General features: G+C 38.4%; 1 protein-coding gene across 1 annotated transcript; it reads left to right on the forward strand.

Moving 5' to 3' along the window:
• The first annotated feature begins 2,032 nt into the window (after window positions 1-2,032).
• On the forward strand, window positions 2,033-7,312 carry LOC103931630 (methionine aminopeptidase 1A). Its single transcript, XM_009341143.3, has 16 exons — window positions 2,033-2,260; window positions 2,712-2,762; window positions 2,997-3,161; window positions 3,419-3,494; window positions 3,606-3,653; window positions 3,805-3,849; window positions 4,132-4,231; window positions 4,480-4,531; window positions 4,625-4,666; window positions 5,121-5,182; window positions 5,268-5,366; window positions 5,848-5,921; window positions 6,008-6,077; window positions 6,164-6,229; window positions 6,317-6,405; window positions 6,891-7,312. The coding sequence occupies exons 1-16, from the start codon at window positions 2,187-2,189 to the stop codon at window positions 6,966-6,968; spliced, it is 1,191 nt and encodes a 396-aa protein (XP_009339418.2). The 5' UTR covers window positions 2,033-2,186; the 3' UTR covers window positions 6,969-7,312.
• The last annotated feature ends 6,300 nt before the right edge of the window (window positions 7,313-13,612 follow it).

The following is a 13,612-nucleotide window of genomic DNA, read 5'->3' on the forward strand; positions in this document are numbered from 1 at the left end:
GATATATTGCAGGCTACAGTAAACATTTTCATACTATACATAGTATGTATACTTTGGAAACTATACTTGTTTTACAGCGAGGGGCTATTATGTTTTCGAAAAGGTTTTTAAAAAGCTTTGTCTTTAGGCCCACTAAACCTTGTTTTTTGCCCCTCTAGGTTTTAGTGGCAAAGCTTTTGTGCTGACGAGAATTCTTGGCAAATCTTGGTCTTGGAAATTACCTTCGATGGTATAATTTTCATTCTACTTTTACTGTACTTTACTTATACTTTGACATCATGTGTGAAATGGGTTCATTCCTGCTTACATGCGCACTCTTGTATTTAGGCACTTTTAGGTTTAAATTTACTTACATTTTCCACATTACTACACTTTATGGCTTCGTCACCCTCTTGGTGTCGGCAAGCATAGCTTGACTCAAATTCCAAATGGACATATCGGGTCGGAGTGTGTCAAACAATATATTTAAATTACATAAAACTACCTCAACTATTGGGTCATTAACAGTTTCATACCTCGTCTTTAAAAAGTTTCAATGTCATACCTTATCTTCGAATTTGTTGCAATGTTATACCTTCCGTCAGTTGTCTGTCAATTTTTCTGTTAAGTGCTGACGTGGCTTGAGACGGGGTCCACTTTCTATTTAAATATTAATAAAATAATAAATCACCCAAAAAAAAAAAAAATCCCAATCATCTTTCCCGACCATCCCTTCTCCCTCTACCTTTGTCCCCCTCCCTTCTCCCTCCCTCCTTCCTCTGCACATCCACCATTCCCTCACCCCACCCCTCTACCCTCCCTCCCTCCCTCCTTTTCCTTTCTTCCCCGCCTGTCTTCCCTAAACCCCAGTTCGTCTTCCCCCCCCCCCCCAACCCCCTTCTCCCCTCACCCGAGCCCAACCTGCAACCCAGAAAAAAAAAATAAAAAAACACATTTTCATCTTCCCCGACCCTCTTCCTTGCAACCATCCTTCTCCTCTCCGCACCCACCCTCGCACCCACTACTTGCAACCCTAAAAAAAAAAAAAAAAAAAAAAAACCATCTTCATCTTCCTTGACCCCTTTTTCCCTGCAACCTAGATTTCGCCTTCCCCAAACCCACCCCTTTCTTCCCTTAGATCCAACATGAACGTCAGGCCGCAACCCAGAAGAAGACCTATATCCCGTCTACGCCGCCATCGCCGAGTTTGTGAGGTGGAATTGGGAAAACCCCTTCGTTAGGCCGATTCTGTGGGTGGAGAAATTGGGCAAGGAGAAACTGAGGGGAATGAGTGTGGATTTAAGGAGTGGGGTGCGGAGGGTGGGTGCGGAGGAGGAGGTGGAGGATGGGTGCACGGTAGGTTTGGGGAAGACGGAAGGGGGAAGAAAGGGGTGGGTTGTAGGGAAGGGGTTGTCGGGGAAGATGAAGATCATTTTTTTATTATTTATTTATTTATTTTTTTTTTCTGGGTTGCAGGTTGGGCTCGGGTAGGGGGAGAAGGAGGTGGGCAGAGGTAGTGGGAGAAGACGAATTGGGGTTTGGGGAAGACGAGAGGGGAAGAAAGGAAATGGAGGGAGGGATGGTTTGGGGGTGGGGTGAGCGAATGATGGATGTGCAGAGGAGGGAGGGAGGGAGGGAGAAGGGAGGGGGGGAGAAAGGCAGAGGGAGAAGGGATGGTTGGGGAAGATGATTGGGATTTTTTTTTTTTTTAGGGTAATTTATTATTTTATTAATATTTTAATAGAAAATGGACCTCGTCTCAAGTCACGTTAGCATTTAACAGAAAAGTTGATAAGCAATCGACGGAAGGTATGCCATTGTAACAAATTCGAAGATAAGGTATGACATTGAAACTTTTTAAAGACAAGACATGAAACTGTTAATGATCCAATAATTAAAGTAGTTTTATGTAATTTATTGTTATATTTTACACTAAAAGAAAGGAAAGTTCGACTAAATCCTATAAAAAACACTCTCTGCATTTCAAAATTTTTAAATAGAGGATACACAATGTTTTTCCGAGGGCTGATAACTGCAAAATAACTTATTATAAAAAAGTATAAATAAAGAAATTTCCCTCTCAGGTATAACCCTAGCCCCTGCTGACTGTCTTCGTCTCTCTGTGACCATTCTGATACTGAATAACCGAGCAATTGACCTCTCCGGTAATCTTTCGCGAGGTCATTGCTGTTACCATCGAATGCGATATGGCAGGTGGTTCAGGTGTCGCCGAACCAGCTAGTTTGTCCTGTGCCAGTTGCGGCAAGCCTGCCCATCTTCAGTATGGGAAATTTTCTATTCCAACTTTTCAATTTCAGCTACTTCCTCCTCTATTCTGTTAGTTTATGTAAAGAAGTGAATTTTTTAGCATTCGTGTTTTTCTGGTGGGTCAAAGACTGATAACAAATTTTGGGTTTTTAGGAGAGCGATAGTGTTAGGGGGTAAGATAGTTGTTAGGGAGAAGGGGAATCAGTGGGGATCGAACCCTCACCAGATGATAGCATAATTGCTTTCCGCCACTACAGCAACAAGTTTTGTTTGGAAAAAATAAATATGTTGTTTTAAAAAATTTGGAAAGTTTGAGGGAGTGGAGAGTTTCCATTTCTATTGATAAAGCTAAAATCTTTGTGGTTCTAATTGTGTAATTGCTTTGATTATTAAACAAAAAATTGGTACTTTTTGTGGGTGACTTATTACGTTCTTGAGTTAACCTTGATTTTTTTTGTATGCAGGTGTCCAAAATGTGTGCAATTGAAGCTCCCTCGTGAAGCTGCTGCTTTCTGGTTTGTAACAACCTCATTCTTTTGTATAAATGTTAATCCAATTTCGATACAATTTTATTGGAAATTTTGGTTGTATGTAGTGATAGTCAGTGGTCGAGCATTTCAAGTGTTTAACCTCATTAAGGAGTTTGGAGACATCGACACTGAAATTTTACATATTAGATTGGATATGTCAATGGAAGCTTGAAACTGATTTATCAGTTCATATTTGATGAAATTTTATATCTCTTACAGCACTCAGGAGTGTTTTAAGGCTTCTTGGAACTCTCATAAATCCGTGCATCTAAAAGCCAAGTCGTCTGAATCTGGGACAGATACTCCAGATAATGAAGGCTGGCTATATTGCTTGAAGAAAGGACAAACTCGAACAGCTAAGCTTCCCTATTTTGAATGGACTGGGTATGTTTTTATTATTTTTGTTTGCCCTTTCATTCATGTTAATTTTTGTCAGATTCATAGGCTTTATGGTTCCTGATGTTTGCCATTGTTTGTTTTATGATTGGAAAATTTTGTATCATGTTAATTATTGATGACATTGGATGAAACAAAGTTTTGTGTCAGTTTACTCAGTTTTAAGTTTTAACTCATTTCAGTGTCTTGTACAAATGTATTTGGATTTCTTCGTTGAAGCTGTTGTTCATTCGTGTCTTGTGCAGGGCACTGAGGCCGTATCCTATATCTGGTAAGCGTATAGTACCTGCTCACATTGATCTACCTGACTGGGCAGCTGATGTAAGTTGATCTACTTGTATTTTAAATGGCCAATTTAAGTAGATATGGTGCTACATATTGTTGTAATTTGTATCTGTTATAGTGTTGACCTCTTATAACAAAATATTGTAGGGGATTCCAAAAGTTGAGCCCAATAGTGATCTACGGCATGTTGTTGAGGTAAGCATTTACTTGAAACCCTTCTAAGTCATGCATAAGGAGTAGATCTATGTGTTACTGAGTCACTTCCCTCCTTTTAAAATTGTACTTTCCTTTATATTCTATTGATTTTCTGATTTGCTAAATTGTGAATGATATATTCATTTTGAAGATCAAGACAGTGGATCAAATTGAGAGAATGCGAGAAACTTGTCGAGTAAGTTCCAATTGCTTCTTTCTTTTTGTTCCCCTTAATTTTGTGCTAATGAAGCATTGTAGCTTTTCTTGCTGCCATTTTCATACGTAATATCTGTTGTACGTTTTGAGCACTGCAAAAAATTAACATGATGCTATTTATCTGAATGCGAGACAATGTTATCATACAGTGTTGAATATTTTCAAGAAGGATTTTCTCTGTTTAGTTTTAATTAATCTTGCTATTACATGTAACTTTTAATTTACTGATAGTCTGATGTTCTCGTCATACTTGTTTTGTTAGATTGCGAGGGAGGTTTTGGATGCAGCTGCTTCTGTAATACGGCCTGGTATCACAACGGATGAAATTGATCGGGTGGTCCATGAGGCTACTATAGCTGCTGGTACAAAAAGGGATTTTTATTTTATTTAGCATTTCAATTACCATGTTTTGTTTTCGTGTATTATTGCTACTGTTTATACCTGTTACTCTTTATGTCTTTGACCAATCCTCATTGATATGGCAATTTTATTCCTTTTCCCCCCTTCTATTTAATGATATTTACTTCTAATCACATCACTGTATGCATGTTTACATTGTTCAGAAAGGAAATTGTGGGTATAATGATGTTTTACTTTTAACTCAATGCAGGTGGATATCCATCTCCGCTAAATTATAATTTTTTCCCCAAGTCTTGCTGCACGTAGGTACTTTTTGAGTATATTTTTTGTAAAGTTTCTTTAGACTGTGTGGTACTGACCTTGCAATCGTGCCTTGTTCTCTTTCTTCATTGCAGGTCAGTCAATGAAGTAATTTGCCATGGGATTCCTGATGCCAGGTATGCGTAATAGGATGGAAATGGAATATGCATGTACTATTACTATTTGTATACATGTAACATGTCTAGCTTTTTCTTAAAAACATTTTATTGGTAAGCTGCCGTTGAAATTTTAAATGTTTTTTTTTGTTATTGTTGTATATTGTAGTTTTGTTTCTGGCCAGTTCAGTTTTGGGTTCTGAAATATTGTTATTATGGAACAACACTTTGGTCGCTTGATTGACTGTCATAAGTTTGTCTTGCTTTGTATTGGGGGTACATAACCTTAGAAAATGCTTAATGTATTTGGTTAACCACTAACACTTTTAGCCAGCATTTTTTCTTTCTTTTTATTTTTGTCTTTTATTTGGTTCCGAACTTGAACTTCATGTCTACTTCAGAATAGTTAAAGCCCTCAGTTTCTAGCATTGTGTCCTCTTTTATATTGCATCTGAATATGAAACTTTTGCTATAGGAAATTAGAGGATGGTGATATCGTCAATGTTGATGTGACTGTGTATTACAAAGGCGTCCATGGTAATTTGTATTCTAGACATCTAAACATGTAGTTCAATTTTGACAACGAACGTTCTATTCTTGAACTGCCAAACTCATAATGCAGGTGATCTAAATGAAACGTACTTTGTGGGAAATGTTGATGAAGAGTCTCAACGGCTGGTCAAATCTACTTACGAATGCTTGGAGAAAGCAATTTCCATTGGTATGTGCACATAATCAATTTTAAGACAAATAAATTGCCCAAGAACTTAGAACTGACTTTAAGAACACAATCTCATCAGATCTTTAATGCATCCATCACTAATTATTGCTTTAACAATCGTGCAACTCAATTATATCACAAAAAGTCATTACACCTTTTATCAGCTATCTAATATTCATGTATATTCTATAATAATTGTTTTATCTGATATTGCTTTTAATACTTTTGGTGCCATGGAAGTTGTATCTTTTAAGTAATCATTGTTGAAATGTATTTATGGTTGTGTTTGCTCAATTGTATCAGTAAATTGTGTGAAGATCTTTTTAGTGAATGTTGTCACCTGACCTGATGGTAACAGAGATGTTGAAAAGACAACCTATTTAACCCCTATTTTGATAGTGCACACTAGTAATTTTAATTGTTGGGGACTAAAAGCATAAAAGGAAAATTGGTTTTCTGATTGTTTGTTGTTCAAGTGCAGTAAAACCTGGAATGCGATTTCGTGAAGTTGGTGAAGTCATTAATCGCCATGCAACTCTGTCGGGGTTCTCTGTGGTAATTTGGAACTTGAGTTTTGAACTGTGATGCATTTTCAACTTTAACAAATCATGGAATTTATTCATTTTGTGTTGCACCAACAGGTGAAATCATATTGTGGTCATGGTATTGGAGAGCTTTTTCATTGTGCGCCAAATATTCCCCATTACGGAAGTATGTTCAATAAATAAGCTTCCTTATATACGAATCCCACATTTTCTTGCTTTGCCCTTTAACATACATTACCTTAACCTGAGCAGGAAATAAGGCAGTTGGTGTAATGAAAGCTGGACAGACCTTTTCAATTGAACCCATGATAAATGCAGGTAATGTTTTAAGTTTGTTTGTGTGCATGCAGGTGATGTTTCTTTATTGGCTTGCTACATCTTAATAAATAAATAAAAAATAAACAGGGGTTTGGCGTGATCGTATGTGGCCCGATGCATGGACAGCTGTTACATCAGATGGAAAGCGCAGTGCACAGTTTGAGCACACACTTCTGGTAACTATGCAGTTTATATTCTACATGTATCACGTTGTCAACTTCTGAAACTGTGACTGCGTTTAATTATAGAAGGGCTTTTTCTTTATGGGTCCTTATGTGGTTTTAATACTAATGTTCCTCATGAAATCATTAGTGAGATTTGTTCTAATAAATCAGCTCGTGTGAAACGAAAATGAACGTGTCAGCTACTCAATATAATACTGATGGATGTAATAACTTCGATTATTGAAGGTACGAGGTTAGAAAAAGGTGTAATAGATATCTTTACAGCAGGAGATCTACAGGTTGTTCTAGATATCAAATCTGCCCATCACTGAAATACAATGCCATGCATCTATTGACAAATACACCATTGTTATAGTTGGCGGTGCGATGTTAGTCCGAGTTTAAATACTTGTTATTTGTATCTGTATGCTGAATGCCTCTATTTATATGATCTCATATCTCTAATCTCTTTGGTATTTCTTCTTTCACATGAATAGGTGACAGAGACTGGAGTTGAAGTTCTTACAGCTCGGTTGCCTTCATCACCCAGAGTGTTCCCTTGGTTAAATGTTTAATGACTGCGTACGTCTTGGTTTATTGAAAGGGAAGAACAGACACAAGGATGCCATTCATGGTAATCATACATTATAAGCAGGAGAAGATTAAACATTTGATGATGTTAATTTCCATTGCCTCTTCTGCCGGGTCACGATATCATGTTTGTAATTGGTTAATCTAGTTATTCGAGATTGAGTTTTGGTTAAAGAGCGAGAGTTTGTTTTGGACGTTTTAGAAGAGTTGTATGAATCATTCATAAACTATGGTCATTGTAATAGAATCGGATCATGTAAGTCATGATGCCCAACAGCTACTGTGCTTTGATAGAGTTTTGAAAACAATGAACATTTAAATTTGATTAGAGTTTTTGCATGAAATTTGAGAAATATTTTTGCTCACTACCCTCAAGTCGTTGCCAATTTCAAACATGGTGCAATCAAAATGCGATGCAAATCGTGGCAAAGACCGCAACAAAAAGATTTTCTTTTCGTTGAGCCTTGCAAGGCAGAGCTCAAAGAAAAGAAAATTTACTAGAATTAAAGGGTTTCTATTCTAAAATGAATTCCTAAGTATGCATGAAACCTAATCGGAGTAGTAATGGTAATAGAAGGGGGATTTCTTGTTTGACAAGTTTGCAATTCCTCGCACAAGTTATTTCCCGTTTATGAAGTCTACTTGCTATTCTTACGTAATATGGTTGGTTGGGACAAATGTGGGATAAAGTAAATGGGTTGATTAAAGCTATGAGAGGTTATTCTGATTTTAAGAAAAATGACGGTTTGAAATTTTTGCGTGAAAATGCATTAATCACAAATGCATTAGTAGCTTGTAAACTACAATTTGGGGGTTAAATTTCTAATATCCTTGCCATTGTAAGCTTATAAATGCTTGTTAAAAGTATTAACTACCGTGCACTTTCCTTTTGTTGAGGCCAAAAAATGTCACATGCAAGTCTAATCCTCAAGGCCAATTGTTATACAAGCCTCAAGCCAAGTCTAAGTACATGCAAAGGTGCGTAATCGAGAAGAAGGTATGTTCGTAATCATGCCATGCTACAATAATCACGCCACACTTGTACAATCATGCATATTCATCACACCAAGCTTTATCACGCTACTCACTATTCATGCTAAGATAAGCTTAAGTCATATGTCTGAGGTTTGTCAAGTGAATTGTGGTCTGCATGGTTATAGAAGTTCATTGGGCCTACGTGGAGTTAAGATTGTGGAAGACTTTGGGTTACTTGGGAGCCCAAAAGTCCAAGCCCATAACCTTTGTATTCCATGTGGGTAAGTTTGAGAGAGAACCAACCTAGTTTACCTCTTTCCTTAGCAAGTGATGAGTATATTTTATATTATATATTTTACCCTATTCTTAGTATATTTTGGTTAATAATTTGGAAGAATTTTGATACTTTGAATTATATTTCCAATATAGGATTTTCGACTTCCTCTGGAGCAAAACATGGTCAAATGGACGAATTTTGGAGTAATTCCAATTGGAGGACGTTCGTGAGTCACTTAGCTTCATCCTGTCAAAATATCAGTTTTTTCTACCAAGCGATGATTTTCTGACAATAAAATAAAGGAGCCATGCGCAGTGCTGGAATAGTGACGTGTTGGGCTTAAATTGCGTTTTTGGAGCCCAAGATGACCTCGGATGGGTTTGTGGCCTTCTGGAGATGTGTTCAGAATGTTCTTATCTTTAAAACAAGCTATCTTGGGCCGGATTTGGAAGAGATTTGAGGTTAAAACGTGGCTGAACAGTTTCTGTGCAGTTTTTCCGAGGTTAATTAGGAATTTATTTTCTATTTTATTTTATTATTATTTAGTTTCTTAGTGGGAATAAAAGACTTGAGGGTTAGGGTTTGTGTGTCAGCTGTAGGGAAAATAAAAAAGGGCTTGGCCGTTCCAAGTTGGGAGGCTTTTTCTTTTATGCAATTTTGGGGATACAGAGAACTTGGCTAGGGTTCTTGGAGAATTTCTACTTTAAGGTGTTTTCATTCCTTTTATTCTTAATAATATTTTCTATGATTTCAATTATGAATATGCGCAACTAATTCCTTTTGCTAGGGTGAAGCCGTAAGCCTTAGCATGAATATGTGATTTTTATCTAATTGCTGATGATTGATTGCATGCATACTTTGAATTATTGATCACCGTGATTAAACTATCTAATTGTCTTAATGCTTGATCACCATTAGGATCTTTAGAAAAGTAATTTGATGCAATTTTGGTCGGAAGGTTCCTTGAAATTGATGCTAGCTTCTTGTGATTAATAATTGTAATTTCACTTAAGATGAACACCACATCTTAAGGGTTGCATGGTTTTTCAAAGGGTTTTCATAAAGCATAATGAGTCTCTCGTGTTCAGATTTGATCCGAACGTCCGGATGGGTTGCATGTTAGATATATGTTCTATGTTGGAGGTTCCAAGTAGAATATAAATTAGGAAAACCTAACCTTCAAAGTGGCATGTGTAAATCATAAGTAATTGATAAAAATACATAGGATTGCTAGGTGATGGTGAAACCCTAGTGTTTTCTTAATTTGATTTATCCAAAACAGTTTTTTTTCCTTCATCTTTAATATTGCAAATTAGTTTATTTTTATTAATTAAATTCGTTTTTATTTAAGTAGGTTATAAAACCAATCATCTCAACTTTCTGCTTTACAATAATTAATTGGAATTAGGTTTGTTTTGAATTATTTAATAATCCCTGTGGAGAACGACCTTGCGAGAACCGTTTATACTACAACAACCTTGTCATTCTTGCAAGTAATATAGGAGTTTTTTTTAACCCGTTTGCATATGTGGTAAAATCTCTATCAGCAAGCTAACTAGCTCAGTTAGGACTAAACTAAATTATAGCTCTAAGTTCACGTGAAAGCCCATCAGAACATGCATTTAATGTTGACTTTCCCTTCCCAGCATACGCAAAACTACAACGCGCAAAAGCTATGGTGCGTTACAAAAAGTAGGGCTCGTGGAAAGTTGACCTGAGAAAGCCGTGCCTTGGGAAGAAGACACGATGCAGGTTTTAGAGTCTAGCCTCCTTACACCAATATAGGGGGTAGCATGAGGACTAGGGAGAAAGGGGAGGGAGAAACAAGACCTGACTAGAGATTTCTTGGGAATGAACCATTCAACTACATATATAGGCCAAGAACCTTATAGAGAGGACCCCCAATCCCCCAGCTTCGCACAAAGAACTAAAGAAACCCAGAAACATCACTCTGCAACCTGAGTATTCTCCATAACCTCCCTCTGAGTATTCTAGCCATCATAAGCCTTGCTGCCACCCTAGGAAACCCAAATTATACAACAGAAAACACCATACGTCATCTAAGCTATCTTTGAGTTATTGATCTAACCGGGATATTAGATATTTCGAGACTTGGTACGAAACCGAACCAAGGGACACAAGAGGACGTTCTCAAAGCCCAAATCCACCTTGACCTAAAAGTTCGCCAACACCTTTCAATTAGCATCAACAAGCATACAATAAACACAAATCTTTTGTCATCATTTCAATTTCTTTTTGATAGACGATATTTGGGGATGGGGTCTGTGGGGATCTGGCTAATCTACACAATTTGGTTGGTTATAATTAGGTATTGAATTCACCATTCATTGAAGTTGAATTTAAAACCTTCCACTTACCCACTTGTATTAGTGCTTTTGGGGGTATATATGTTTGATAATAAAAAGTTACACATTACCTGGAACGAGGGCAAATTTAGAGAACCTTTCCACAAAGAGATCGCAGACTCAATAAAGACTCAAAACAAAAAGAAAGGAACAAAAAATAGGGACTGAATTAACAAAGTAATTTATACAAAGTGTTGCGTCTTCATCAACTAGTAAAAAGAACTACGTAATAAACCAGTAAAATAAATGAGATTTTTTGCTGCATTAATTGAGACGACGAAGCCCCGTTGGTCTTGGTGGCAAGTAACTGAAGTCTTTGCTGTAGTAAATAGGAGTTATCAATGAATCGAATACCTTATTCTTGCAAACATGACGCTCCCTTTCAAAGCTGTAGATGTTCAATCAAGTGTGGAGACAAGGAAGGTCATCAGTATAAATGCCGGCATGAAGTCATAACCGGCTCTTGTGACAATCTCAAACACGCATTGGAATCAAAGTAGGACGTAAATCGTGGCGAAGACAGTGGAATTAGACAACACTCTTCATCATGATCACGATCTTGATAAGGGGTAGAGTTTGACTGATCTAGAGGCAGGGTCAAAAAATCTGTTTTCAGGCTATCGACTCATGTTCTTGTTCGTATGTAGCACTGGAAGTATTATTTGAAAGATTATTAGACCCCATGCAAAGTTGATCAAGGTCATCTTAACGACTAGCGCTTCTGTGCACATACCGTGACAGTAAAGAATCACTATATCACTCTAGTGTTGAAGTATAAGCTCTGCAGTTGCTAAATGATTGTTGTTGGGGCCCAAAAATGTCATACACCAATCCAACCACGTCTAAAGGTCCAATTGTCATGCAAAGCTTACATTCAAGATCAAACACATGCCAAGACACGGGATTGACAAATAATATATTTACCAACATGCCATGCCACGATGACTAAGCCGGATATCCACACCATACTCATGCCTATTCATCACGCCATGCTTCCTGAGTCACTATCCATGCTAAGCCCAAGTCACATGTTCGGGGGTTGTCAAGTCGATTGTGGTGTGGATGGTTACGGAATGTTATCGGGCCTAAGTGGAATCGGGCCCATGGAAGACTTTGGGCTGCTTGGGGGCCCAAAGATCCAAGCCCATACCCTTTGCATTTCATGTAGGCATCATTGACAGAGAACTAGCCTAGTTTACTCCTTTCCCTAGCAAGCCAACTCCCTTAGTTAGGACTAAACTAGATTCTTGCATTAAATGAATGTTAAGCCTAGCAAGTTAAGCATTTAATGCTGACCTTCCCTTCCTAGCCTACATAGATAACCAATGCACAAAAGCCATGAGGCACACTACCAAAAGTAGCACCTGTGGAAGGCCGCCGTAGGAAAGCTGTGTCTCGGGGAAAAGCATTATGCAGATTTCAACAGTGCAGCTACCTTACACCAAAAAGGGAATAATGGGAGGCCTAGGGAGAAAGGAGGGGAAGACCAAGCCACAAAGGGAGATTACTTTGAAGCCTAGAGAAGAACCCTTCACTTACATAAGAAGGGAGAAGCCATTACAGAAGAGGGATTGGAAGAACACAAAGTGGGAGATAGAGATAACGTAGTGAGAGAGAACCACCCAGGAAGAAGTCCAGAGAGTTCCATTTAGCCATTAGAAGCCTTACTTGAGCAAGCATCAGCATTCATGCAATCTTAGTAACTCCCACAACCTTCCATTAAACATCTCAGCCATTAGAAGCCTTACTATCACCCCAAGAAAGCCCAAATCATGCAGCTAAGAATGCAATGCAACCATGCAAACCCTTTCTTTCTCTTTCTCCCATGTAAACTAATAATCTTCTAGCTTCTACACCACGCTTTACTTGAGCAAGCCATTATCTTGATCATTTATGCTATCTTCAAGCTGTTGATGTTACCAGGGTATTTCCTAAGACAAGCTAACTTTTTCGAGATATCCCAGGACTTGTTATGAATCTATACCAAAGGAGACAAGAGGACGTTCTCAAAGCCTAAGTCCACCTCGACCTAAAAGTCCCCAAACATAAATTGGAGACTCTGCTGGGGACATGTCATGATCTTGATTCAATGGCTCCAAGATCCAAAAACAACATTACCATGAGGGGTAAGGCCTCAAACGTAGGCAAGGTTCTTTCCTGGCTCGAAAAGTCTCAACATGAAGGTCAACACTAGAAAAGCCAGGAAAACTTGGACAAATATGACATGCTGGACATCATTGCAGCCATTCATGCCTTGCTGCATCTATAAAGGAGTTGAAAAACTCAATCCTGAAGCCAAGCGAGAAATACAGCGACAAGGATTGCATGCCCAGTAAAAAGGCTTCCTAGGAAGAGTTAACTGCTGCTGTTGGCAAAGGTCCTGAGAATGCGCCATCCTTTCTCACTCAGGAAGACGTCATAGCCATGCTCGAAAAAAGCTGCACAAGAGTTTGGAGGACTGGAAATATGTTCCTGAGCCACCATATCTAACCAACGTTCTGCCATATCCTAAGGGATACAAGACTTTTAACCTTGTTGTCTTTGACGGGAGGAAGAGGGCTAAGAAACATACAACCTCCGTGTCAAGGAGTTCTCGAAAAGTCTAACTGACCGTGCCTATACTTGGTACACCACCTTTGCACCAGTTTCCATCCGGACCTAGGAAGAGTTGGTAGGCAAGTTCTGTTAAAAATACTTCCAGCATGAGGAAAAAGTCACGACAACTTAGCTCAACTACAAGCGAAAAAAGCACAACGAAGATCTGGTTATTTTGTTAAATGTTTTCGAGACCGCGCCCTTGACTGCAAGGACAAGAAGGACGAGAAAGATCTTGTGGAGATCTATATCAGCAACATTGTCGCTGACTACAAGGTGTACTTGGAGAACATTGGTATCAGCCAGTTCTCGAGGCTCTTGGAAGCAGTAAGGAGGACCAACTTGTTAGTTAAGCATTCCACGGAGAGATCCTAGAAAACTGACAAGAAGAAAACTCATCATGCCCTAGTCGTGG

Source organism: the organism of the source record quoted next, unplaced genomic scaffold, assembly GCF_019419815.1.
Source record: "Pyrus x bretschneideri cultivar Hongxiangsu unplaced genomic scaffold, Pyrus_bretschneideri_v1 Contig8, whole genome shotgun sequence".
Taxonomy (NCBI): domain Eukaryota; kingdom Viridiplantae; phylum Streptophyta; class Magnoliopsida; order Rosales; family Rosaceae; genus Pyrus; species Pyrus x bretschneideri.

Coding starts and splice junctions, on each gene's coding strand:
- LOC103931630 (XM_009341143.3), top strand. CDS start 2,187: ATGGCAGGTGGTTCAGGTGTCGCCGAACCAGCTAGTTTGTCCTGTGCC. Junction 5,922..6,007: donor CTCTGTCGGGGTTCTCTGTG/GTAATTTGGAAC, acceptor TTGCACCAACAG/GTGAAATCATATTGTGGTCA. Junction 6,406..6,890: donor AGTTTGAGCACACACTTCTG/GTAACTATGCAG, acceptor TCACATGAATAG/GTGACAGAGACTGGAGTTGA.